At 47.9% G+C, this 27305-nt stretch overlaps 2 protein-coding genes and 1 non-coding gene across 5 annotated transcripts; 1 reads left to right on the top strand and 2 right to left on the bottom strand.

The window, feature by feature from the left end:
• Positions 1–385: 385 nt before the first annotated feature.
• Positions 386–18525, bottom strand: ARF3 (ADP ribosylation factor 3). 3 transcript variants are annotated; one of them, XM_063075019.1, is made up of 5 exons: positions 18385–18525; positions 5142–5382; positions 4193–4303; positions 3843–3967; positions 386–3310 (listed from the first exon to the last, which is right to left on the bottom strand). In XM_063075019.1, exons 2-5 carry the CDS (start codon positions 5287–5289, stop codon positions 3149–3151), a joined length of 546 nt encoding a protein of 181 aa, XP_062931089.1. In that variant the 5' UTR covers positions 5290–5382; positions 18385–18525; the 3' UTR covers positions 386–3148. The 3 variants fall into 3 exon arrangements, with proteins under 3 accessions (XP_062931089.1, XP_062931090.1, XP_062931091.1); XM_063075020.1 differs by lacking the exon at positions 18385–18525 and adding an exon at positions 17525–17560; XM_063075021.1 differs by lacking the exon at positions 18385–18525 and adding an exon at positions 17148–17184.
• On the top strand, positions 9967–10040 carry TRNAI-GAU (transfer RNA isoleucine (anticodon GAU)). The gene has a single exon. It is a non-coding gene; the product is annotated as a tRNA-Ile (tRNA).
• A 4795-nt stretch (positions 18526–23320) lies between the features above and the next one.
• Positions 23321–26879, bottom strand: WNT10B (Wnt family member 10B). Its single transcript, XM_063076297.1, has 4 exons — positions 26806–26879; positions 26447–26709; positions 24385–24758; positions 23321–23779 (listed from the first exon to the last, which is right to left on the bottom strand). The coding sequence occupies exons 1-4, from the start codon at positions 26877–26879 to the stop codon at positions 23321–23323; spliced, it is 1170 nt and encodes a 389-aa protein (XP_062932367.1).
• Between the last annotated feature and the right edge of the window lie 426 nt (positions 26880–27305).

The raw sequence follows: 27305 nt of genomic DNA, 5'->3' as shown, positions 1-27305 counted from the left end.
CAAGTTCAGGGCCCTCCAGCCACTAAAATCCCTAAAGTCTACCAACAGGTGATAAATATGGCTAAATTCAGTGTTAAACCCTTCAGAACTAGAGGAGCAAAGTCACAAAACCCTCACACTCTGGTGCCCAATTCATTTGGGCTCCCCTCTGGGGTGTGATGGGAAGAAATAAGCAGTGTGGAGATGGGCCTAAGTTCCTCCATAACCTTACTCTCCACCAAACAAGTGTGCCCTTTATCTCTCTGCTGAGAGAAGAAGCAGTCTGGACAGAAGAACCAGAAACAGAACTACCCTCACCATTAAACCACTGTCCCATCAAGGATGAAAGTCTGCTCCAAAGCTGCATAAAACATGTTTAATTTCCAACCAGGGTCACAGTCATCGCATTATCCCACATTTTGAGCAAGGATAGAGAAGGTGAGTTATTAAACATATACAGTCTACATTCCAGAGGAGGAAAAAAGAAGAGAGAAACCAGGTCAGAACTGCAGTTACCACTATAACACCACAAACAAACTTCGGGGGTGGCAGGGAGGGGGACCCCCAGGAAGAAAGCTGGAACATGGGAAAGCATAAAATCAAACCCACCAAAGGAGAGCGCGGGAGGAAGTGGGCAGAAATGGAATGAAACACCCAATCCCAAAAGAGCTGTTAGGTGAATGGGAATGTAGAAAGGACCACCCCTGCCAAGGGCCTAGCAGCCAAGGATACCACCAAGATAACCTACTGCCCCCTGCTGGAAAGATCTGGAGCAGCACCAAGGCAACCTCCAAGGCTGCTTCCTAACACCCTTGGACCCAAATTGGTCCCTGGAGCCCCCCCAAAAAGGTGGGGGTGAGGCCTGAAATGAGGACAACATATTTGGGAATGGCATCTAACTAGGGAGGGTCAGAGAGGGAGTGAGGCAGGAGAGGCAAAGACCTCACCAACCACAAAAATAGAGAGTGGGGAATCACAAGTAGGAAAAAAACAAGGAAAAGAAAAACAGGCAACATCAGAGCACATATAGTCTTCTGGAAAGAAAAAAAGAAAAAAAGAAAAAAAATAGGCAACAGCAGTGAATGAGTTGAGAAGGCAAGAAAAGAGTTCAGGCAGGCAACAAGGGCAGGACAAAAAAAAATCTGAGAAAACAGAGCAAAGAAAAAGTGTGCAGAGAGGTATCTGTGGGGTCAGGGGAGTGAACACATTTAAAAATGAACTAGAACCTCCAGCACCCCCCAACACACACACATACATACAAAGGCCTAGAGAGCAAGATATCTGCACACGCCCACTGCATCTTGGTTAAGTAACATATCACTAAGTAACTGGCACTGAGGGAGAGACCCCTGGAACCTCTCTTTCACAGTTCAATCTGGGGTGGGGTAGAGGTTATTTATCTGCCTGCTGTAGACAAAGGTGGCAGGAAGCCTGGCCCCATGGAGTGGGGCTTGGGACAGCCCTTCTGAGAAGGGGTCGCTCAGCCATGCTGTGGGAAGCCCTGGGCCCTGACCTTAGGAGAAAGGATATGGGCAGCTGTCTTGGAGCTCAGGGCGCAGCCAGTACACACAGGAGCCCACAGAAAAGCCACGGCTTCACAGAAACCGCAGAAATCAGGACCCAGGCCAGGACCTCAGGGACAAGTGCCGCTTGTAGACAGAGAGATCCAGTAGCAGCAGCTTCTGAACAACTACCTAATAATGGGGGAGGACCCTGAAGTCCACTGTATCCCACCAGCACCAACAAGCACTTCAGGGCTCTATTTCCTACACTCCAACCCCCACATCTATTTATGGGAAGAGGTAAGGATATGGGGAAAGTTGTTTGAACAGAAGAGGAAGGAACAGCAAAGATGGTCTGAGGGCCTGAAAACAACAGAAAATCTTCATCCATTAGCACATCCTGGACTAGAAAAAGAGAGAGAGTTGGAGAATAGGGGGATTGATACTGAGGTCTGTGATATCACCCTGCTCCACATTAGATCACCCAGTCAGCCCTGGTCAAGCCAGCAGGACCACTAAGGTGAGAAAACTTCTGACAAAGGACAGATGAACCATCCAGCCCCCAAGACCAGAAGATAAAGGGCGGAGTGTGCGAAGGCAGGAATGGGACTGATCCATGCCTCACCTCCTAATAACAAAAGAAAATGAAGATGGAAAACCTAAGGCCTTCCCTTTTCCCCTGTGCCCTGGGTCCCAAACACACACCATGGTCTTGCTATCCCCACCTCCCCCTCAAGCTCCTGGGGAACAGATCTAAGGATGCTGGGGGAGGATCAGTTGAACATTCTGGGCTGGTAAGAACGAGTGGGTTCCTCTCTCCTTCCCACTAACAAGGCAGAGCACAATGGCTTCTCCTTGGGAACAGTCATCTAGTGAGAAATGCCACCCCCCTGCCCTAAGAAGGGTGGAGAGAGGGGTACAAGGAAGATGGTGGTGGAGAATCCATCATCTGTCCTATCACCCAGGAAAACCTACTACAGAGAGGAGAGGAACCAGTTCAAGACTAGAGCAGTCCAGCCTGATTAAAACCCTCCTACTTTCTTACCTTTACACCTCACCAACATGGATGGGGCAGATGATAGGCTCCAGTGGGCAGTGTCCTGGCTGCAAGCCCTGAGCTGTACTCCACACCCTCCTTCCCCTGGCCCCCACATATATATCTCTCTATACATGTATATACAGGTGCACACATGCACGCACACACAGAGGCCCGTGCAATTTCCATGTAGAACAGGGAGAGGGTGGTGAAGTAAAGGGAGACAGGGAGTAGGAGAGGGGCTTGTGGGGACAGGGAAGGGACTCAGATGCCAAGAGCACAGCAACCAGTGCCAAATGAAGCAAATGGAGAGAATGCCCCACCCCACCTCCCAAAACCCAGAGGGTGAGAGAGAGGGGGGCCACCCCATGAAACCATAACAACCTTGTTTTTGTTTTAAATCCAGTAAATTGGAATGATTCATCATCAGGACAGCAATTGGGGACTGTTCATGTCAGTGGACAGGGGAGAAGAAGGGAGGCAGGGGAGGTAAGGCTCTTGCTGGGTATGCGGACATGATACCCAGGGCCCTGGCCACACTTGCAAATGGGAAGGAAGGGGTAGGGCTGGGGTAAAAAGACAGTAGGTAGGTCAGGAGAGGGTGGGACAGTTGGATAGGGCTGCCTGGCTCTCATTTCTTGTTTTTGAGCTGATTGGCCAGCCAGTCCAGGCCTTCATACAGCCCATCCCCGCTGGTGGCACAGGTGGCCTGAATGTACCAGTTGCGATGACGCAGAGAATGCAGGCCCAGCTTGTCCGTGATCTCAGCAGCATTCATAGCATTAGGCAGATCCTGGAGCATGAGGGAGACACATGAAAAGGAGTCTCAGGATCTTTCAAAGGCTTCTAGAACACCCACCTACCAAAGAAATGTGTACCAGTACCTTCTCCTTCATTTAGGAAACCCAGAACAAGATCTTAAGGAGCTACTGTGGATTGAGTCATCCTAGAACCCCAGGTCCAAGGCATTATAGGGCATTCCATCGAGAAGCTGGAAACCAAATACGGGGTTGGTAGGGAAATGGAGAGGTGATTAAGGCTGGCCACAGGATCTGTTCTGTCTGACAGTAGGAGTGAGGGCAGTTCCACTAAACTAGACAATAGGGAAGATGAAAGAAAGATCTGAGGTGATGCATCTACCATACCAAGCCTGAAAACTAAAGTGCTGCTAAATAAACAATATTATTTTGGGGGTGGGGTGGCTGCTTATATTTTCCACACTTCTAAAACTGAGAGCACAGTCACAGGGCTGTCCATACAATGAGCCCCAAGGTTTCCAAGCCAGGTTGCCCTCTCCCAAATTCAAGAGTGGGGAGAAGTCTCACCTGTTTGTTTGCAAAGACAAGGAGCACAGCATCCCGGAGCTCATCCTCTGCCAGCATCCTCATCAGCTCTTCCCGGGCCTCATTTACCCGTTCCCGATCATTGCTGTCCACCACAAATATCAACCCTAGGGAGGCAGAGTATGGGCAGCACAGAGATGACAAATGACCTCCTCTCCCACCACCAAAAGACAACACCCTTTTCACACTCTCCCAATACTTGCTCCCATTCCTCCTTTTCTCCCACCCCCTGCAGCACAGCAAGGGTTGGCTGCCCAAAACCAAGCAAGACAGCCACACTCTGCTCGTACCCAACCAACCCATGCCAGTCCTGGGCAGATCATTTGCCATACCTTGGGTGTTCTGGAAGTAGTGTCTCCAGAGGGGCCGAATCTTGTCCTGGCCACCCACATCCCACACTGTGAAGCTGATGTTCTTATACTCGACTGTCTCCACATTGAACCCTTTGGAAAAAACAGGCAATGGCCACTTGGCCTCAAACAGCAGGTCTGCTAATAATGCCACAATGAGTTTGGTTCTGTTTCCCCCCAGCCACGGCCATGACACCAACAATAGAAAGAAAGCTAAGGCTTCCTCAGACCTGGTAATCTTTGACCTAGTAGTCTCCAGGCCAAAGGAAAACCTAAGAGTAGAAGTCAAAGAGGAGGAGGAGGGCCGGTCAGGAGGTTCACGGTTGTCTGGGTAACGTGAGCCAACCTTCCCACTCATTCCTTCAGTCTTTGGTTCTCCCTCCTTCAAAGAAATGACTCAGCCCCACTCCTGTACTTTGGTCACCAGAGGCTGCCTCTGCTAAGATGTGGGGCCTGAGAGGCGGAGTGAAGAAAAAGAAGTGAGCTACAGTTCTGAAGCCCCAAAGGCAGAATCAGCTGATGAAGATGACATGGGGCCCCCGACTACAAGGCAAATGTTCTCCCTCCTGTAGACAGGTCTTAACTAGGACTGGCTACTGAAGATCTAAACCGAAGCAATTCTAGGCCTCTGGCAGGAACATCAAAGCCCTTCACTGGCTTTCCAAACAACACAGAGAACAAACCAACTCTAGTGCCTGAGGGCAACTGTTAAGTGCCAGGTTGTGGAAGTTCCCCATCAGGGAGGGCCAGGGTAGGTGGGCAAATGGCAGCTCAAGCACCTGTTAGTAAGCTAAACCACCATCCTTGTCTGAACCCCACAAATTGTATGGACTTGCCTGGGGAGAAGAGGCCAGGTGGGAGATCTAGGAATAGGTCCCCTGCCTGGCCTCAGCCATTGGCATGAAAGCCCATAACCAGGCTGTGCCCTTACCAATGGTAGGGATGGTGGTGACGATCTCTCCCAGTTTCAGTTTGTACAGGATGGTGGTCTTTCCTGCGGCATCCAGGCCCACCATCAGGATGCGCATCTCCTTCTTCCCAATGAGGCTCTTGAGAAGGTTTCCAAAGATATTGCCCATGATCACAGCAGCTGCTTTCTGAGGACAGTGGCGCCCAAGTGGGGGCAGTGGCAATCTGGTTTTGGCCTGGACCCTGGTATGGAGAACTTGAACCTGGGCAAAGGAAATGCAAACTTGTTACCACCATTTGCTTGTCAGGACTTCATGTAAATGAGATTTGCCAAAGTCGTGGCTGGAATTCATTCACGACAAACTGAGAGCCTGAGGAGACTACGAATACCAAGACGCACTCAGACACATTCTGAGCCTTTAGGAGCAGAGATAAAGGAGTGAACACACAGGATCTCTGCTCTGCCAGTAATCTATCCATGTGACTCTGGGCAAGTTACTTCACCTTTCCATATCTGCACCTGTAAACAGAGGGGGCTGAACTATATGATTTCTAAAGTCCCTTCATTTCTGACATTCTACACTATACCCCAAGGCACTGCGAGATCATTAATGCCCTTCCCTCCCCCAGCCTTACCCAGAGACTTCTGGAAAGGGTGGGAGAGGAGGGAGTGGAATGAGGAGTGGCTCTCTGTGACTCCTGACAAGGTTCAGGCTTGCCAGGTTCCCAAGGTTTATGCTCTCTGCTCTAATCAAGAGACTCTGCTTCTTCCCTTCCTATATTTCTGTAATTCCATCTTCTTTCCACACCAAAACAAATGAGGAAGAAATAAGAAAACAGCACTCCTAAGTGAAATGCCAGCTGCTAAAGTTGTGCCCCGTTCATATAACAGTGCACTGAGAGTTGGGAGGTGGGGTGAAGAGAGGCTCCTTCACTCCTCAACCAGGTAAATCCTAGGCTGTCTGTGGCACATCCAAAGTGAGCTGTTCCACATGGTCACCTGCAATGAGGTAGTCATCTCATTCCTGCTTCTTCCCTAACCCCTCCATCTGTTCTGTACATAGCAGCCAGAGTGATTTTAAAACCAAAATCAAGTCATATTGCTCCTCTGTTCAAAACCCTCTCTTGGCTTCATAGCTGCTTTCCAGTAAAATCCAAAGCCCATACCACAGTTTACAAAGTCCTGCATGACCTACACTAACCTACTTCTGTTATCAGATCTACCACTCTCTCTTTTGCTTACTCCACTCAAATTCCCCAACACTTTCCTACCTCAAAGCTTTTGTACTTGTTATGTTCTCTGCCTGGAATGCTCTTCCCAGATAACCTTCATGGATTACTTCTTAACTTCCTTCAGGTGGCTATTCCAATGTCACCTATCAAAGATGCCTTCCATAACCACCTGTATTGTACAGACACACAACCACTACCTTCCCCTTATCCTTGACCTTTCTTCGTAATATTTATCACCACCTGACACATTATATATTTGTTTCTTGTTGCACTGTTTTACTCCTCCTACTATAATGTCAACTCCTCATGTGTTTTGCTCACTGCTGTGTCCCCAGTACCTAGAACAGTGCCTAGCATATACCAGCTGAATAACTGAACTAACTTTCAGTGTCTCTACTGACCTCACTTGCAGCTCACTCAGATTGGATGCATATGCCTGGTATACGGTAGGCACTTAATACCTGCTGAAAGGATGAAGGAGAGCAGTCAAGAACCACTGTGAAAGTACAAAATGCCTATCTGCCCTCCCCAGCTATTGCCCCCAACAGACAGAATCACAGATTCATTCATTCATTCCCTCTGTTCTTCCCTCCCTTCTCTATGGCACAGAACAGTCACAGAAAGGTATCTCTGAGTGTGTGTGCCTGGCTGGTATGGGGATTCGAACCCTTGACCTTGGTGTTATAACACCATGCTCTAACCAACTAACTGTCCAGCCCATAGAAATACATCTTTGAAACAGTAATGAAATGGGGGTTCAGAATCACCCATGCCAGCCAATCCTCTGTGCATGCAGGAAGCATGTGTCAGCGGGCAGCTTATTCAGCAATCACCATATGCCAGCTGCTGGCATTCTCTATAGAGTCTGGGAACCAGAGACACACACACACCCCAAACCCAGCAGGCAAAGGAACAGGTCAAGACAGAGTGCATCCAAACCCAAGAATGTGAAAGGTGGATGGGGAGGAATCCTATTCACAAGCTAAAGCATGGGAGTTTGGTGGGAGTTTAATTATTTTTTCAAAAACTTCTTCAGGCATGTTTGTTTTTTGTTTTTTTTCCCCTACTCTTCTCAGTTTGTGGCAAATTCCAGACTAGTGCAAAGGAGCCAGATCAACAGCCCCTGGAGACCAAAGTATTAGTTTGTCCAAAAAACAGAAACAATGAGTGCTTATGGAGTGTTTCATCTTCAAAGGCCTCCCCAGACATCCACTAATGAGCAAGGCGTGGTGCTCCAGTAGGTTCCCCAGATGAGCCCTGCCCTTGACCCAGAGGGCTCACACCCCAGGGAGAGGGCCTGGCTCAACCTTAGGGTTCAGCCTCCGCCAAGTCGCCCACTAACCATCCTCTCTGCCCTTCCTGCCTCAACTGACCCAGGCAGACAGCCCCCCAAAGATCCCTAAGGCAGGACGGGACATCTGCCCAGCTAATAAGATCAGATCTCATCAACCTTGGAAATTTGTGGTAGTCAGACTCCTGATTCTGCTACCATGCCCTCCAGAAATTTAAACCTTCCCCAAGTCTTCCCAGTCTTTATCCTACCTCCTGCTCAGGTGGCTTTTCCTTTAGCTCTAGATGATATTTCACTTTGAAGGTTTGGTGGCAGGCTTTGGCCCAGATTCTGAATTGAATTTATACCACACATTTATCTTGCTGTCCTCCTTCATGACTGAAACAATTGCTGATTAAACGATTACCAACCTTGAGTACAGCAGTAGCGGAAAAAGATATAAGCAGCCAATACCCTTGCCCAGGAATATGCATACACTGTACTTTGGTTTGCTGCTTTGCTAAGCTGCCATGCTCAAGTCTTGGTTCAAAAGGTGATCCCAGACTTACACCTATTTCTATCTCCTGGCATGCCACAGCAAGGCCCCTGTATGATCCAAACTACTCATGTGGCACTTCCTACCTTACGGAGTTTTTTGTTTTGTTTTGTTAGGGGCCTGTATGAAGATCTAAGTGGAGTTTTTTTCCTTTCTTTCCTAAGTCTGAACATTTACTGTCTCCCCAATTAAACTAAGTATTCCCTATAAACAAGGACTACCTTTTATTTCATTTGGATCTGTCCTCATCCTTAGTGCCAGGCCCACTGTAGAAGTTCAATCAAGCACAGTGGCTGATTTAAGACACATCTAAGGATGTCTTTATATCATTTCTTCTGTCCAGTAGTACTTGGTGTCTTTATGTAATACACAGATGGTTGTTCAGATAGCCTGTTGATTCAGCCATTTTCCACACATATCTGACCGCAGGACTGGTTTGGGAATACCATAAAGGACTAGAAGACTAGAATTGGTGAAATTTTCTCTTGCCATTTAATATGCAATGGGTTTGATGGATAACTGATGAGATATCCAGTGCCTACAATGTGTCTCCCTGGAGCAGCCCAGAGCCTTGAAATTAATGGACATTATGATTTCTCTTCAAGTATAATCAAGCTAGACTCAGATGAGTATTCCAAAGGGGATGCTGATTTTCTTGTCTTGGCTTTTTCTGTCCCTGCCTATTACCAGACAGCATGCTGTCCTACCACCAGGGTGGTGGCAGCTTTCAGCTTTGAGCCATGAACACACATCTTTGGCTATACAGCCAATTCTCACTTTCACCATAACGCATTCCTATAAAAGCTCTAGGAAGCAGAATGGCAAAAAAAAAAAAAGCCCAACCAACCCTGGATTGTTTCTCTATGTACTATATAACCTATAGTTACTCTCTTTCACCACAAATGGCACTCCTGTGTTGATAGGGCAAAATGCCAGGGTTCCATGGGCTGTTGGAAACCAGGAATCAGCAGTTAAAACTGAAGGTGAGTGGCTCAAGATGAAAAATGGAATACAGCAATATCTCTATTAACTAAGAGGATACTTCAACATTTTATTTTAGTCAGAAACTGTTATCAAAAGTAAAAATAAAGTTTGGATGCCCATACCAGCCAGCTGCCAAAAAAAAAAATTTTTTTTTTTAAAACTGAAAATACAATAGGAGCTCCACAAATATGCTCCAGTACAATCTGTGTGGGACACTGCAGGAGTTCAATGAAGGACACTGGATGATTTAAGCCTCATCTGATGACATCCTCACCTGAGGACCACTCACGGTCGCTGCCCCAACTCCCCCAGGAGAGGCAAGCTGTTGCTGTAACTGGCTGCTCAGCCGTTTTGGCTTGTGGGTGTTGCAGGAACATACGTCCCTCATCTTCAGGTGATTCTGAGAGTCACAGACCAGTTTGCCACATACACTCCCCCCACCTGATTCCAGTGACTGACCCAGGCATATGTCCTGAGACAGCTCTGACGGGACTCCCGATCTGGCACCACCTCCTCCTCTTTAGGGTCCAGGGGAAGGAAGGCCAGAATCTCCTAAACTCTCTGCTACCAGGCAGCTTGCAGTAAAACCAGTTTTGTTCCCAGATAATTTTCAAATTGAGATACCACTAATAGAGATGCTATTTTTAGCACAGCTAACTAACAGACCAATAAAATTTAAGGAAACAAAACCAGAATACGCCTGTATTTAGTTTCCTTGGTGCAGCTGGCTTGTGACCTCTGTAAATCCCAAGTTTTCATCTCAAGAGAACTGAAATCAGAACTAGATTAACAGATAGAAGGGCTGGCTGGTTAGCTCAGTTGGTTAGAGCATGGTGCTGATAACACCAAGGTCCAGGGTTCAATCCCTGTATCGGCCAGCTGCAAAAAAAAAAATTAGTAGATAGATACTAAACTAGTATCTCAATGATTTCTATTGGACTCAAAGATTTCTCAAAACCAAAAAAAAAAAAAAAATAGTTCTGATGTCAGCTTCCATCCACTCATCAAACATTTATTGAGTATAACGAACTAGAGATATAGACAGGGTGAGTTTCTGCCTTCATCCTTCATGAAACTCAATCTAACGGGAGAAAGACTAGTAAACAAAGGATTACAAAACAGTGTGAGGATGAGAGGAGAAAGCACATAGTACTATAAGGACAGAAAGCTAGAGCAGTTAATCAAGATTGAGAGGTAAATGGTGATTCCCAGACATGATTCTCAGGTCACACCTGAGCTGATTCCTGAAGAAAGAATAGCAAATAATGGTGGAGATGAAATAGAGTGTGCAAAGGCAGAGACTTGAGTTACAGATTTTTTATTAGGCTGAGCCAGGTGCAATTGGGAGGTACTTTATTTGGATGCCGCATGGTGAGTAAAAGGTGATGAAGGATGGGACTGAAGAGATACACAGTGGCTATATCACAAAGGGCCTTAAAGGCCATGCTGAGTAACATGATCACATATGTGCTTTAGAAAGACCATTCTGATGGAAATTTCAGGAATAAATTAGAAGGGGGAAAGACTGGACGCAGAGAACACCTGGGAGGCATAGTGATACAGATGAAAAATCACAAGTTCTTAATTATAAGAGGTGGCAATAGAGAGGAGAGTACAGATTTGAAATTTAAAAATGGTAGAATCCACAGGATTTAATGACTGATTAAATGTAGGAAGGAAGAGTAGAAGGGTCAAAGATGATTCCCAGGTTTCTGGCCTGGGTGACTGGGTGGCATTTCTTTAGACAGGAAATACAAGAGGAACAGACCTGGGGGTGAAGATGTCTGTTTCTAAACTAAACATTGATTTTGAGGTGTTAAGGTATGAAGTGCAGGAGAAAGTCTGGGCTGGATATCTGGGAGTCTTCTGTGCAGACAGTAACTGAAGCCGCAAGGGAAAACCAAGATGACCCAGGATGGCAGCAATTACTGCCTGCCTAGCCTACTCCCAACAGCGATTCTCCCCGTTCTTTCTTCTAACGGAACCTCTATTTTGTTCAGATGTTGGGAGGGGGTACAGGGTATGAAACGTGCTACAGCGAAGACGGACCTTTCTCAGCCCTGGGGAATGAAAGTTGATCAGCCTAGGAGATGTGGGCATTCTACTTCCCTTGCCAGTGACCGGTCATGTGCTGATCCTAGCCAATGAGAGGCAGGGAAAGTCTGTGGGGACCGTCTAGGAAGGTTTTCCTCGATCTTAAAAAAGGGCACATGGCAATGTTCTTTGTCAAGCTTTTGGATGTTGATGTTGGAGAAGGAGATGCTGGAGTAATTGTGAGACCAGGAAGGAACAGATAGAACTTTAGTATGTCAGAGCAGAAAAATAAAGAAAATTTGGGTCCTTAATGACAATATCAAGTGGTAGATTAAAAACAAAAAAACAAAGAACAGGAAGTTCTCTATCCTTAGACTTCTTAAAATATATATGAAATTTACCCTTTTAACCATTTTACATACACAGTTCAGTGGCATTAAGTACGTTAACAATGTTGTGCAACTGTAACCACCATCCATCTCCAGAACTTTTCCATCTTCCCAAACTGAAACTCTGTACCTGTTAAACTTCCTATTTCTCCCTCCCTCCAGCCCCTGGCAACCATCATTCTGCTTTCTCTCTCTATGAATTTGACTGCTCCAGATACCTCATGTAAGTGGAATCATACGATATTTGTCCATTTGTGTCTGGCTTATTTCAACTAGACTTCTTGCTATGTGATTTAATAAATCCTCTTACTATTTGAGGTACATGTGTGTTTTCTATTTTTTGCAACTGATACATCCTGACTGACATATCTAAAGAGAGCATGTACAATGGGATAGGAGAAAAGACCAAAAGCAGAAACCTAGGGGACATCAACAGAAAGTTGTAGTAGACAAAAAGCAGGTCAGGAAAGAGAGTAAGAAGCAACCAGAGGGAAGGAAGGGCAGGAAGGGAGAGAAGGAAAGGAAGGGAGAAAAAAAAAAGCAACCAGAGGGGTAGAAGGAAAATCAAGACAGGAGACACCAATGAAGAAAGAACATAAAGAAAAGAGGGAGGGTCAAAGGCTATCAAAAGGTCTAATTAAATAAAGACTGAAAGGTACCTATTGAACTTCACTACTAGGCAATCAATGATGACCTTGGTAAAAACTAGAGCATATCTAACTAAAATTAGGCCCCACTTAATTCAGTCAGTGGTGTTTAGGCTCAGGCCAGAATTGTTACATCAGTTTTCCTTCTAATTGGAAACAGACCAAAAAAAGAGTCCCAGGGAAGACTCCAGTACACAAAAACCTAAAGAAGGCCACAGCTATCAAGTTAAGAAAGATCCTGAACTGCCCTGTCTGGTGGAGATCCAAATACTTGGGAAGGCTCCAGCTTTTCCTGTGGATAACCCTCAGCAAGTGAGTCAGAAAAGAGCATAAACTCAGTTGGTTAGAGCATGGTGCTCTTAACACCAAGTATCAGGGTTCAATCCCTGTACTTGCCAGATACGAAAAAAAAAGAAGAGCATAAAGTTTGTTTCAGAAAACATGGCCCATCCTATCCTCATCACCAAAAAAACCACAAAAAAAGAATACATGGCCCAGCCAGATAAAAAGTAACCAGACAAAAACTAGACTCATCTGTTTCTTCAGAACATTCTGTGGCACTGCCCTCTGACCAAAGCTTTCAGCTCGCCCTGTTCTTAAAATCTGACCAGCTTACAATGGCTCCACTTTCTGATATTCTATGGCTGCTCCAATGCCCAGATCTATAGGATTGAATATCCAGAACACTATACTTAATTATAAAATCACTGAAAGTCCATCAGAGTCAGCCTAAAGTCCTAATAAATCTTTACCCCAAATCTGGTCCCCCTGCACAGGTCAAGATGGAGCTGACAGTGAACAGATCAAACAAGAAGCAATGATTCGGACAAGGCGAACCATTATATAGCAGCCAAAGGACACAGAAGAACAGGGAACTGCTTACTTCGGGAATAAGAGCTATCTGTGATCCCTCAGGCACCTCATACACATTTCTACTCTAGGACTTACCACAGTGTGATTTATTCACGTTTGTCTGTTTTGCTTTCCAGAGCTGGAATTTCTCAATGTGCCTCTAACGCACTGCAGGTCAGCTAGAGATACTGATCCCATTAGCCACTGGATAGATGGGCAGGACTTTGGGTGGCTAGAGCCCTTGGGCCAGTCATCTCAGGTATCAAGCAGCTGTGTCTGTCTCACTATTACCATTTTCTGTGTATGCCAGAGCAGGGAAAAGGTTGGGAAGTACTTTATTATACTTTGAGCCCTTTGCCAGCATGACTATCCTGTATCTAGTGACATGCTTGTTGTTGAGAACAGTTCTACTGAGGGTGGTAAAACATTTGTTGGGATGAGGGAGACAGAATTCTACCGCTGGTCCCCAGATCCTTTTTCAGTATCTGACAAATATGGATAAGTGATGTCCATGTTCTCAGAGCCCTAGGTACTTTGGATGGTATTCAGAGGCTTCCTGGGGTGGGAGGAGGGCATATGAGGGGCTCTAATTATGCTCCCCCACTCTCCACCACTACCAGAGCAGCTCCACATTTACCCATTTCATGTATTAGACTTCAAATAAGATCTTATTTAAGGTAAGGTTTGACTGCTTGCTTTTTTTAAAAAAGGACAACACCATTGCAACAGAGCAAATGCTCTCCTGCACTCTCAATTCATGAAATTTAAACATTGATGCTTGACACCTTTGCGCATACGCTAATAAAGGAAGAGTTATGTCAGACTCTCACCAGCAACAGGAGAACTAAAAGTACACGAGACCTGCTACACCCAACTGTCTCATCTTTCTTCAGGAATAGTGTAGATTCCTGAAATCTTGAGCCACTTCCTTTCGAGTCTATATGGTGTGGCAGATCCTTAGCAGAAGTCCATGAGAAAGCTCTAACACATTCGGGGAATCCCTACCTCAGTCAGTTCTTTCCCAGACTATGATATGAAGCCTTCAAACATTTCTGGGACTCCTTCCAAATTCTCCCCATGTATTTTCATTATCAAAAAGCTTTATTAGCACTGTACCTGTATTTGTGACAGATGCTGGAGTGGAGAAGGCAGACAAAAATTATACAGATACCACAATCTCTGGACCTTAATACAGTACAGTCAAAAACAGATACTCAGAGGCAGACATTTAAAAAAGATGTGACTAAATGAAAAGAGTGGCCCAGGAAATGGAGGATGCTGAAATACAGATTAAGACCTAAAATAATAGGACCCAGGAATCTAAATTCCTGACCTATGCCAATCAGGATGCTCTTTGAAGGATGAGTCAACCATTACCTCAGAGTCACATTGCCTTTTCTAACATGAACACTATCTTGAGCCCCCACATCCTCACCCTACATCCAAATTGATGGTTCAGGGCCCCTGCCTTGCTCCAGCCTTACCTCCCACTCAGGCAGCAGGAGCTGCCTCTGTGAGGCTGATGCTGAAAAGAGATTTCACTGCTCATAAGCCTACGACCATCATAGAAAGTCATGACAACAATCATCCCTCTACACAGGCACCTCAGGTGGCAAGTTGTTCTTTTATAAACCTCTCCTTTAAGGCAGCTCTAGTGTTCATATTATTATTACTATTATGATGATGGATTATTAATAGCAACTAACATTTATTTGACACTTACTATGTGCTTTTTACAATACTAAGTGCTTTACATTTATCATCTCACTTAATTCTCATGACAATCCTATTAGGTAGGCACTATTATTATCCTCCTTCCAGATGAGAAAAATGAAGCTAAGAGAGGACAAGTAATTTTACCAAAAACATGCAACTAGTAATTAGCAGAGACAGGATTTGAACCCTGTTTTGTCTGATTCCAAGGTCCACTCTTAACTTCTATGCCATTCTACCTCTAAATTTACCTGTAACAAAAATGGTGAGGAGAGCCAAAAACAGTGATATGCTGTGAGTCTCAAGCCTCTTGATATCCATTTCTAAAGTTATGTAGGGAAGCAGATTCCACAATTTCCCTCAGTTACGTACTCAGCTTTAACAAACTTGGTTTTAAAGAAGTTCTTCCTTCTAACCAAAAACTCCTGCCCTCTGTCCTCTCAGTCCATATCCTCTTATGAATCTAGTAGAAGAGAGTAGGGCAGATGAACACACACTACAACACAGCCCTTTGTGCACTTAAAACTTCACTTCTACTCTTTCCAGCCTGCTGTCTGCTCTCCTTTATATCGGCCTTCAGTATAATAATAGCAACTACCATTCACTGGCACCAATTCTGTGCCAGCCACCACATACATCCGTTGGCCCCTCCTCCATAATCCAGGATCCCAATTCACAGACAACACTTCGAAGGATTTAGGAGAGACCCCTTTGTCCACAATGAAGAAGCAGGAAATCTGGGATTTCAGATAAATAATGACTGTGTTCTAGTAATATTTTTTTCTTTTTGGGTCTTTGTTTCTATTATCTACGCCTATTTTGTGCCTCTTGAGAAGATGAAAAGACCAAGACTTCTCAATTACAATGGCTAAGGGTCTTTGTACCCTTGCTCAGCTACCTCCAGGCACTTTCACTGACAGACAGCCATCTCTTTCCCGTTCCTTAAAATGTAGTTAGAAAACTTGTTGAATTCTATCCATTCACATCCTGTATTCATCACGAGTGCCTACTGTGTGCACAGGCATTGTAGGAGACAAGAGATGAGATCCAATTCTTGCACTCAAAAAGCTTCTAGTCTACCAAAGGAAAAATAAACAAATGGGATTATATCAAACTAAAAAGCTTCTGCACAGCAAAAGAAACAATTAAAAGAGTTAAAAGACAACCAACAGAGTGGGAGAAAATATTTGCAAAATATACATCTGACAAAGGATTAATATCCAGAATATATAAGGAACTCAAACAACTTTACAAGAAGAAAACAAGCAACCCAATTAAAAAATGGGCAAGAGAGCTAAGTAGGCATTTCTCTAAGGAAGATATCCAAATGGCCAACAGACATATGAAAAAATGCTCAACATCACTCAGCATCCGGGAAATGCAAATCAAAACCACATTGAGATACCATCTAACCCCAGTTAGGATGGCTAAAATCCAAAAGACTATGAACGATAAATGCTGGCGAGGCTGCGGAGAAAAAGGAACTCTCATACATTGTTGGTGGGACTGCAAAATGGTGCAGCCTCTATGGAAAATGGTATGGAGGTTCCTTAAACAATTGCAAATAGATCTACCATACGACCCAGCCATCCCACTGTTGGGAATATACCCAGAGGAATGGAAATCATCAAGTCGAAGGTATACCTGTTCCCCAATGTTCATCGCAGCACTCTTTACAATAGCCAAGAGTTGGAACCAGCCCAAATGCCCATCATCAGATGAGTGGATACGGAAAATGTGGTACATCTACACAATGGAATACTACTCAGCTATAAAAACGAATGAAATACTGCCATTTGCAACAACATGGATGGACCTCGAGAGAATTATATTAAGTGAAACAAGTCAGGCACAGAAAGAGAAATACCACATGTTCTCACTTATTGGTGGGAGCTAAAAATTAATATATAAATTCACACACACACATACACACATACACACACAAACGGGGGGGGGTAAGAAGATATAACAACCACAATTATTTGAAGTTGATACAACAAACAAACAGAAAGGACATGGTTGGGGGGGAGGGGGGGAGGGAGAAGGGAGGGAGGTTTTGGTGATGGGGAGCATTAATCAGCTACAATGTATATCGACAAAATAAAATTAAAAAAAAAAAAAAAAGAAAAAAAAAAAAAAAAAAAAAAAAAAAAAAAAAAAAAAAAAAACAAAAAGCTTCTAGTCTCTTGGATCAGCTTCTTTCTTAGAATGAGCTTTTACAGACATGTTATTCAAACTCAGGTCCAATGTGCAATGATCAATCCATTATCCCGTGCCAATCACACCAAGTGGAGACACTTGCCCCAACAACAGGCCCAACACAAAATGGCAGCAGACTGTCACCACCTACCTGATTGGGGACAGGGAAGGAAGTATACAGAGACTAGATTCTGTCCTGTTGCACTGACCCAAGCAATCAGACTCCTGCAGCAGATCTACTCCCAATAAAACTTTCATGCCATACAGCAGGGGTGACCCAATCCAACAGCAGCAGAGACAGGTTTTAGGTTACACTTCTTCCTCACCCAGATGCCCTCACTATTTCTTCTCACTCCTGACCACATACCACACTCCTCCCCCTCCATCACCACACTCCTCCCGGGCTGGCCAGATAAAGACCTGCAATGATACAACCCAGAAAGAAGGAAACTCCCCAAAAGGAGAGCTACCACTTTGCTAATCAAGTGGTCCGTTCTAACGGGGAACTCCACCTCTGCACCTCCCCACCTCCTCCTCCTTCTCTCAAACGACTGGCGTAAGCAATGGCTCCATTTTCTGTTCCGGGAATCCTGGTACTTCCTAAAGAAAGCAAGCGGATTGGAAGACACAAACTCAGGGCCAGTGACAAGTTGCTCCCTCCTCCTGTGAGACCGCCCCCGCTAGGCCTGGGGGAGGAAGGCCCCACCTCTCTTCGGCAAGCAAGAACAGATCCCCCTCCCCCTTCTCCTGCCTCCTCTCCACCCTCTCCCCACCTGCTGCCCTCTTCCCAATCTGCAATTCCCAAGACCCGAAAGCGCAACCTCCACCAGAATAGCGGCCCTGGGGTGCCCCATCATCCTGCCCTGTTGGCTAACCCCCAACCCCCCTACTCACCCCTGCCCCATGATGGGGGGAGGGGTGTAGCCACAGCAAAGCTTCTCTCAGGTCTTCTATTGCTAAGGCGGGGGAGGCAGAGGGAGTAGGACAGCAGCATTCCCTAGCCCCTTCAACAGAAAAAAGGACACAAACAGCCATCACCGCCCCCGCATCACCTCTCTCGGACGGCTTTCTCCCCCTCAACCCCGACCCCTCGAAAGCCCACCTCCTGCAGACAAGGAGAACCTAACCACAGCTCAGGTCGCCCCCTTGTGCGAGGCGGAGGACAAATCCGTGTGCGCCCCCCACCCCCACCCCAGCTCCGCGTCCTTCAAATGCGGGGGCAGGCACGGGGCTGGCCCGACGTCCCTTTTCCGAGTTCTCGGGTGGGAAAGACCACACCGCCCCATGCCAGGCAGTGCCAGGAGAAGCCGGGGGGCTCTATGTCCTCAGCCCCCACCCCGACCGAGCCTCTTCTTTAGGGGACCCGCCTTCCCTCCCCAGCCCCTCACCTGTTCCTGCTCCCAGCTCCGCCGCTGCGGCCGCCGCCCCCGCCCCCGCAGGCTGCGCTCGGCTAGCGCTCCGCTCCCTCCGGCTCCCAAGCCGACTTCGGCGCGGCTTCTCCCCTGGCCCGCTCCCCGGCTCCCTCCTTCCTTCCCTCCACCTAGCACCGGAAGCCGCGACGGCGACAGAAGCTGTGCGGCGCACCCCCACCCCCAGCCCAGGATACTTCCCACCTCCCCGATCGCGCGAGAGCTGTGCGGCAGCGACGGGCAGTTCTCGCGAGGCCCATCACCATGGCAGCGGCTGCAGCAGAGGCACCCGGGTGCTGGAGCTGGAGTCAGGGCGGGGGCCGGTGTGGGGGCTGGAGGCTGAGGGCGGCCGGGCGGGAGCTGGGGAATGGGGATGAGGCAGTGGGGACTGAGATGAGAATCGTAGGCTCCAAGGTTGTACCTGGAGTTTAAGGATTGAGGCCGCTTGCTGGTTGCACCGAAGACTGGGGTTGGGCTGAGGGGCCGGGGAGCTCCTTGGGCAAAGCCAGGAGCGGGATATAGGAGAGCAGTCGCTGCTGTGATCCACCTTACCCCACCAGACTTTCACCTTTTATTTATTTATTTATTTATTTATTTAGTCTTTTTCGGACCGGCACTCAGCCAGTGAGCGCACCGGCCATTCCTATATAGGATCCGAACCCGCAGCGGGAGCCTCGCTGCGCTCCCAGCGCCGCACAGTGCGCCACGGGCTCGGCCCTTCACCTTTATTTTTTTATTTTTTTATTTTTTTTTTTTTATTTTTTTTGTTTGTCGTTTTTTTGTGACCGGCACTCAGCCAGTGAGTGCACTGGTCATTCTTATATAGGATCCGAACCCGCGGCGGGAGCGTCGCCGCGCTCCCAGCGCAGCACTCTACCGAGTGCGCCACGGGCTCGGCCCCACCTTTATTTTTTAACCTGGGCTAGCTCCATTCCTCTGAGAGATCCTTACTGCACCATTGTTGCTGCTCACTGTTCCTAAGACTAGGTTACTCAGGGGTCTGAATCAAGAGATCCTTTTCCACAAGGAAGAGAAAGGGAGAGTGATGACCTAGAAACTAAAGGAAACTAGACTCTGGACCCCTTAGGAAGTTGGAACTTGAAAGACAAATGGTTGAAGCTTAATATTGAAAGGTGTGGTTTGAGGAAGTGAAAATATTGAGAGGTGTGATTTGAGGAGGTGTGCCTAGATGTGTGGATTTTAACATCTCAAGGAAAAGTGAAAGACTTTGCACCCATGTTTCTTGCTTCCTACCCATCACACACTTCCCTCACACTCATTTTTGCGCCTGATCTAGACATGCAAAGCTGCTTTGAAACAATCATAGCTGTAATAGAAGCACTAGTAATTGTAAGAACAGAAGAAGGTTCTTTAAGTGCCCTGCCTCCTCATTTACAGTAGTATAAGGGAACACATAGCCGTTCCCTAAGGCTTGAGCCAAAATTGTTGCTCTTCTGAATGTTTTGGATTGTTTCTTGCCTCCTTCCAAGATGGAGGTTGGTAGATAACTACACTATGTCTATCTCCTTGTCCCCATCAATCCATGGTGTATGCACTCACCAGTCCCTTTCTCTTATCTGGGTCTGTTTTCCTTCCTTCCTTTATTTTAACCTGAACAATAACATGACTCTAGAACATGAAGCCAAGAGGACCCTAATTTTAAATGGTGAGAGATGAGATGGAAAGTAAGGAACCTGTTTACAACAAAGAGAATTATATCTGTCCTGGGTCATCGCTACTAAGGGCCTTTGACCTGCTAAGCTCTGTGTTTTTAAAGGCAAAATACTCCTCCAGAATTATTATGAGACTCCTAGAATGGGCCCTGTGATACCTCCACATGATTACTTTACTCTTTCCATTTATTTTTCTAGAAATTTCTGGTTACACCCCAACGGGTTATATCCCCACAATGACCACGAAAATTGTGCTTTACAACCCTCCTTCCCTAGTGCCCCAACCATATCATCACGCCTCATGGGGCTCTGACAAGGAGGTGGAACCTATTGATGTTTCTGCCCAAGACTTAAGGTCCTCTCAAGGTTGTATCCCAAGTGTGACAGGAGGATAGAAATGATGACAACTTAATATGGTTAGCAGCAAGTACCATGGTATTTGACTTAGGACTGATGAATGGGATGGAGAATCTCCCAGCCTTTCTGTCCTTCACCCCTCTGGAGTCTGGAGAAGACAGTGCCTGTTGCAGCTTCAGAGGTGGCTGCCCATGGAGCAAAGGACAGCAGAGACAGGAGGAGTGCTCCCCAGATGGCAGTTAGCTGGCCACTCCTGACCGCCAACTTCCCAGCCACTTGGTAAAGGTTAGGGGAAGAAGAGCCCTGACTTACAGTTCATCTGTCTTTTTCCCTCCCTCTGGCTTCCAGGAGCCTAGTAAAAGCTGAAATTGTAGTGAACAGCCCTGTGGGTTGCATACGCCCACCCCCGTCACTGACCCCAGGCCTGGGCCTGAGCCCAGTGCATGTGCCTGGAGCAGGGGTAGGAGGGGGGATGTCGGCCTTGCTGACAAAACCCATTTGGAATTTGTCAAAGTTGTGGTTTGGGGCTTAGGTTTGCCACAGAGTGTGTCTGATGAAAGAAGAAGGAAAGCTAGAAAAGAAAGAGGGAGCCAAAGGCAGTACAGAGGAAGAAAACAGGAAAAAGCTGAAATATTCTTGCTGCAACTCCATTGGAGATTCTCCTTCCTCTTCCTGAGTGTCAGAATGTCCCATTCTGGATATTCTTTATCATTATTTTCCCTCATATCCTATGCCCATTCTAGCTGCATCCCCTCTCCCTTGCTCCCAGCTCCATACACACATTATGTTCAGTAAGTATCTAAAGTAAAGCTGGGATATCTTCCGCCTGCATCAAATGTCCAAAACCAGAATTCTCTAGTAGACATTTGGGACACGAAATTTTACACAAAGTACTTCCCTAACCCAGCACTTCAAAATTTCCTTGCCACTCTGGTGCTATGCTCATTTTACCCAATTTTGAGGGTAATTGCGTAGCAGATATATCTATTAACCAGAGAAGTGGAGTGAACTATGTCTACATTCCCTGGCCAAGGAGATGACCTGTTAGAGTCAACATCTTGCAGCCTCATAATTATGTAGTCATTTGTAAAGATCTAAATGTTTGATGCATATCCCTTTTCTACATTGAATCTTGGAAAGGTAACAGTTTATTTTCAACGATATTGGGCTAGGAATAGAAAGACTGGGATGAAAGAAATTCCTTCTCTCTAGTTATGGTTATCTCTTAGAAGACAAAGGAATTATTTTACTAAGATTAAATGCAAAAGAGTTCTGAACAAGGAAGGACATAATACATATGCAAATAATTCAGTGGAAGAGCATGCTTGTTTTGCTAATTTCCAGAGCAAAAGAAACTCAGGGCCAGCCTGTGGCTCACTTTGGAGAGTGTGGTGCCGTCAACACCAAGTCAAGGGTTAAGATGCCCTTACTGGTCATCTTTTTTTAAAAGAAAGAAACTCCCATTTTGAGCATAGGAATCTCTTTTAAATGTTTCTCATCAGTCTTGTATCTACTTCCCAAGTTCTCTGGATTGGAGCCAGAGAGAAAATTACCTACTCTTTGAGGTCCAAGTTCACTACTGAGATACATTTAGGACTAGAAAACCCCAGAATACAGGTGACCTCACAGCCTAGGACAGGGATCAACAAGCTACAGAGGACCAAATATGGTCCTGCAGTCCATTTTTGTGAACTAAGTTTTATTGGACATAGCCATGCCCATTCATTTATATGTGGTCTACGGCTGCTTTTGATCTACAGTAGCAGAGTTGAGTAAATATGGCAGAGTTGAGTAGATTAGGACAAAGACCATATGTCTAAGACATTTACAAAAAAAAAAAAAAATTGCCAACCCTTGTTCTGGGGCAGTGGTCAAGGTGAAATCTGAAATTGAGGCACGTAGAGAGTAAATAGGGCCTACATGTGGATCTCTAGCCCCTCCCACCTAGAAGTCCCCCCAGGTTTTACAAAGTACAAGTTGCCACCTAAGTCACTGAGGACCATTTCAAATCCTTTGTGGAACTCAGCAGTAAAGTCTTTGAGTACAGGAGGGTAGGAGAATTCACCTGGAAAAGAAGCTATGGACTGGAATTCCAAGTGTGGGTAGATATATCACCATCTGCATTCACCAGTCCAGTAACTTAATTTATTTTAGTTTCAAACAGGAACCGAGAACAAGTCTCAGTACAATAAATTATCCACCCCCACCCCTCCTGCTGAAGAAGGAAAAAGAGGCTCGGAGAGTTTTAGGTAAAACCCTTCCTTTAGAGGGTCCCCTTTCACATCTGAATGGAAGGAGACAAGTTTCCTAAGCACCTGAACAGACAACTCTCTGAGGACTCAAAGGATAGTGCACCCCCAAACTCTATCCCTTCCGCAAGAAAAACCTGTCTACCACTGTCTCCTTTTACCCCACAAGAGGGGGCCCAGGCTGCCACAGAGGAGTTTAGAAACAGCAGATAGGAGTGGGTGGTCTCTTTCTAGGATACAGGTCCGGTAGCTCCACACAACACCTGGGGTCGTCCCTCAAGAGAGAGGAGTGGTCAAACTACAGGGACTCCCCAGCCAAAAGGAGAATGGATCAGGGTTAAAGGGCCCTTGGGGGTTAGAAGAGGGGAACAATACAGTGCATTTAATCTTAGTCTATTCAGGTGTTTAAGGAGCAGAAGAGAGGTGACAGCTTCCCTTCAAGGCCCTCGAACTATGGGGGAGAAAGCTATGCATCACAGATTCCACCTGACCCCCACCACCCCCAAAGCTGTTTCCAGGTAGATATTTTGAGCTTCCAGAGGCTAAGATTGACCCTAGACAGAAATCCGAGCAAAGGGCTGAAGAGGTCCCCATCTCACACAGTCCCCTTCTCTAGCCCCAAAGTGACGCTGACCCTCACTTACACACATTGACCCACTCTGTGACCTTGCACTCATCACACAGCACATAGCAGCACCAGTGGAAGCGGCAATGACAGCGTTCTACTCGTGTCTGCCGGAGCACATTGTGGCCGCGGCCACAGCACAGGCTGCCACAGCCATCCAACAGGCGGCTAGTCTTGTTGCAGGCCCGGCCCCTTGTTCCTGGGGAGCCCACTGTGGGGTCTCGCTCACAGAAGTCAGGAGACTTCTCAAAGTAGACAAGCTCTCCTGTGAGGCGACGGGGACGCAGGCGGGGTTGGAAGGCTCCAGAATTGCGGTTATGGGTATCGATGAAGATGGCCCGGCCCAGCCGCTCTCTCAAAGCTGCCCCCACTGCCCGGAACTCTGGGGCTGCCCTCCAGCATGTCTTGAACTGGCAGCTGCCTGATGTGCCATGGCACTTGCATTTCCGCTTCAGGTTTTCTGTTACCACCTAGAACATCAGAGGGGGAAGAAGTGAAGGGGAGGGCAGGACATGGACAGAGCAATGAGGCACAGGAGAGGAAAGGGAACAGAGAACACAGGAAGGAACAAATAGAGGCAAGAATAACCATGGAATATCAAAAGAGAAAGGGCATTGCAAAGCTAGCTAATAGCCCAACTCTCTCATTTTATAGTTGGAGAACTGAAGCCAGAGCAGTGTGATCTGCCCATCTTCAACCACTAGCTGGTAACAGAACCAGGACTCAGCTCCACTTGTTCTGACTCCTAGTCCAGTGCTCTTTCCAGAGTAAGCATGGATAAAATGGTGAGTCTAGCCCAGAGCACCCTAAATTCTGTAGTGAAGACAGTTATAATAATAGCTACTATGTAATGAGTCAAGGACTAGGCATTTTGCCGGGTGCACTGTTCGCTAACTCAGTCTTAATGACTGTGTAAGATAGGTTCTTTCTATAGATGCAAAACCAAGGTTGGGTTACTTACTGATAGTGCGTGGCAATGACCCACTGCACCTCATCCTATTACTCTGCTGTGCCTCTCAAACTCTAGCCAGGCCTCAAAAGCTAGGGAGATCCAGGACAAGATGCACACACATACCTGGCGCCCCACCCTGTTGTTGTGGATTCGCATTCGTGCCTGGATGTCCCGGGGAGCTTCCCTGGAATCCAAGAAATCTCGAGAGAACTTCTCTCCAAAGTCCATGTCATGGTTACAGCCACCCCATTCCCATGTGTCCTGGGGGCCAGGGCTGGGACCTGCGCCAGGGCCAGAGCTGGTCAGGGAGTGGGGAAAACTCTTGCCCCGGGACAATGCCTGCAGCTGCAGCAGTTTGGCCCTCAGCCGGTCCTGCTCTCCACTGCCCTTCCAGCCACAGCCGCAGCTCACCAGCTTGCCCAGGCTGCAGGCTGTGGCTACCGCGTGCATGACCCCAGCAGCCAGCATGGAGAAGGAAAAAGCACTCTCACGGAAACCTGGGGATGAGAAGGGTGTGATGGTGGAGGTAAGGTTGACAGGCAGCTGAGAGTGGGGAGGCAGAAGGAAATAAACAGACACCCTTCAATTCCAGAAATTCCTAACTGAATCCTGACCCTGACATTTGCCAGCTGAGTGATTTGGGAGAAAGTCACAGGGCAAGGAAGTGAATAGAAGCACACAGCCTCAGTTCCCTCATCTATAAAGGGAGATGAGGGGTCAAGATGATCTCTGAGGCCCATTCTCCCTCGGTAAGTCTGTGATTTTCAGGTGTGGATGAAAGAGCTAGCCCAGAGGGAGAGACCACTGGGGTTGGGAACGGACTAAGAGGGAGTTCCTTAGATCGTGAAGCTGTGTTCACTGAGTTCTACACCTGAAAGCCTTAGAAATTCCCAAGCCCTGCAGGGGGCTTGGGTGGGGTGGGAACAGAAGTCTTTGGGGTTCTTTTTTTTTCTCCTTTGGGGTTATTTTATCAGCCTTTTAACCAACCTACCTTCTACCACCCAAATACCCCCAAAGCAATGGAGCTGTGGAGCTGCCCTTCCCTCCCCAGCTTCTAGTTTTATATGTGCCTGTCAAGACTACTCTTTGTGTTTATCCTAACCTGCTATTGCCCTGTAAAAACACTGGGAGGAGGAGAGAAGTGGGGTGATTTAAGGCCCTCTTAAAAGGTTGGCTTTTTCGTTATGTTTTGGGGGTCACAGAGCCTCAGGATGATAAGCCTTTCCCAGGCTTAGATAGACATGTGCTCACCACTTGGGCTTCAAAGCCTTCCCCGGGCCCTAGGAGAAGGAGGGGACCCTCACTTCATTTTAGGCAGGGGCTCTCTGGAGCCCCGAGAAGATGAGAGGCCAGGCCTCTCCTACTCCAGGATCCAGGGCTCTTAGGCCAGCCTCCTGACCCCCCCCAACCCCAACCCTCCAGGGGTGAAGCTGTTTGCACAAGTCTTGGGAATTCCCCCTCAGATGGCAGCTGCCTATTAACCCAATAGTCCCCAAATCACTGCCCCCACCCCTAGGGTGCGTCCCCATGATCTTTACTCTTCAGGGAGAGAACCCCAGCAGGGCATAGGGAGAAGCAGCCATGCCTCCCAGACCAGGCCAGCAGTGACCTGTTTCTCAGCCCCTCCAGCCGTTCCTCACCTGCCACACCTGGAGCCCCCACAACACAGAGGAAGGGGCTGCTCCCCGGCTTCAAAGCCATCAGGGTCTTTGTTCCCAGCTTTGGCTCCTGGGAACCCCAGCAATTAGGGGAGCAGGTTTAACCCTTAAACGGTTGGGGGCGTCACCCCACCCCCGCTGTGACTCTGGGGACACCAGCCTGGGCTTGTTCCAGAGAGAGGGAAGAGAGAGAAAAATGGGGAGGGAATGAGGGGGCGTTTGAAACTTCCAGGGCTAGGGGCATCTCTTGTTCACAGGTGCAATCCAGATCAAGCTGGGCGGAGGAAAGGGGGGCCTCGGGTAGGGGAGCAGGGACCCAGCTGCTTTGCCGGCAGCGCGCAGGTGGAAGTCAGGCGCGCGGGGGCCCAGACGGGTGGCCAGACCCGGCTCAGCGCGGCTCCTGGGGGGAATTCCCCGAGAGGGCCCTCCCGGAGCCGTGAACCCTTCCCTTCCCGCCTCCGCGCGCCTCGGCCTGTCCCCCACCCCCTAGCCTAGGCGGCGGCGCAAACCCGCCCCACCAGGCTCACCGCGCTTGAGGATGGCGCTGTGGTGCGGCAGGCGGCCGCCGCCCTCGAGCGCAGAGCAGTTCCAGCGCTGGTCGCGCAGCTGGTGCTGACACTCGTGGACCGCGATGTGCAGACCCTGCAGCGCGGACGCCGTCACGTCGGGGCTGCGCAGGCACAGGCCTAGCTGCCGCTTGCTCAGGCCGGACAGCGTCAAGCACACGGTGTTGGCCGTCAGCGGCGGCTCGCCCGGCAACTTCAGGCCCAGAATCTCATTACTTAGAGCCCTGGGAACGCAGAAGGCGTCTCGGGGTCTGTGCTCCAGGCCTTGCGCCCCCTCCAACTCCCCCCAACCCAGGTCGGTGCTTCTCCCGCGTGCTCACCGACTGCAAAAAGCCAGAAACAGGAGACCCGCGAGGCCCAAGGGCGGAGGCCGCGGCCGGGGCTCCTCCAGCATGTCGAAGCCCGGAGGCTCCGGTCGGCAGATCGATCAGGGCTGCGGGACAGGAAGATTCGTCGCGCGTGGCTCGCCTGTGCAACCAAAGGATGCCCTATCTTGAGTTCCTAGCCCACGGGTGCCACCCCCACTGACCCTTCTCGCCCCTCCCCGAACAAAACAGAAGCACCCCTTGGTTTCTAGAGTCTCTGAGTCCTGGAGGCTTAAAGAGGACGAGTCCAGGCCTCCCAGCTCAGGCTCAGGTGAGAGCCCCTGCAGCCCTGCGCAGTCAGACACAATGCCCGGCACACAGACGCACATTCACACGCAAACTCAGACCCACCGTTACACTCGCCAGCGCTCGCTCTACGACCTCGCCCACCGCTCCCTCTTCGAGGGCCCCACCACTGGCTTCCCCGCCCTCAGAGGGCTGAGGGGCAGGATAGG

This window comes from Cynocephalus volans, chromosome 12 (genome assembly GCF_027409185.1).
Source record: "Cynocephalus volans isolate mCynVol1 chromosome 12, mCynVol1.pri, whole genome shotgun sequence".
Lineage (NCBI taxonomy): Eukaryota > Metazoa > Chordata > Mammalia > Dermoptera > Cynocephalidae > Cynocephalus > Cynocephalus volans.
This window is presented reverse-complemented; position numbering and strand designations above follow the sequence as displayed.

Excerpts from the sequence above, each read along its gene's own strand:
- ARF3 (XM_063075019.1), bottom strand. The coding sequence starts at position 5,289 with ATGGGCAATATCTTTGGAAACCTTCTCAAGAGCCTCATTGGGAAGAAG. Across the intron at positions 4,304-5,141 it reads CACCACCATCCCTACCATTG|GGTTCAATGTGGAGACAGTC; the intron begins GTAAGGGCACAG and ends TTTTTTCCAAAG. Across the intron at positions 3,968-4,192 it reads CTACTTCCAGAACACCCAAG|GGTTGATATTTGTGGTGGAC; the intron begins GTATGGCAAATG and ends CTGCCTCCCTAG.
- WNT10B (XM_063076297.1), bottom strand. The coding sequence starts at position 26,879 with ATGCTGGAGGAGCCCCGGCCGCGGCCTCCGCCCTTGGGCCTCGCGGGT. Across the intron at positions 26,710-26,805 it reads TTTCTGGCTTTTTGCAGTCG|GGCTCTAAGTAATGAGATTC; the intron begins GTGAGCACGCGG and ends CTGCGTTCCCAG. Across the intron at positions 23,780-24,384 it reads ACAACAGGGTGGGGCGCCAG|GTGGTAACAGAAAACCTGAA; the intron begins GTATGTGTGTGC and ends CTGATGTTCTAG.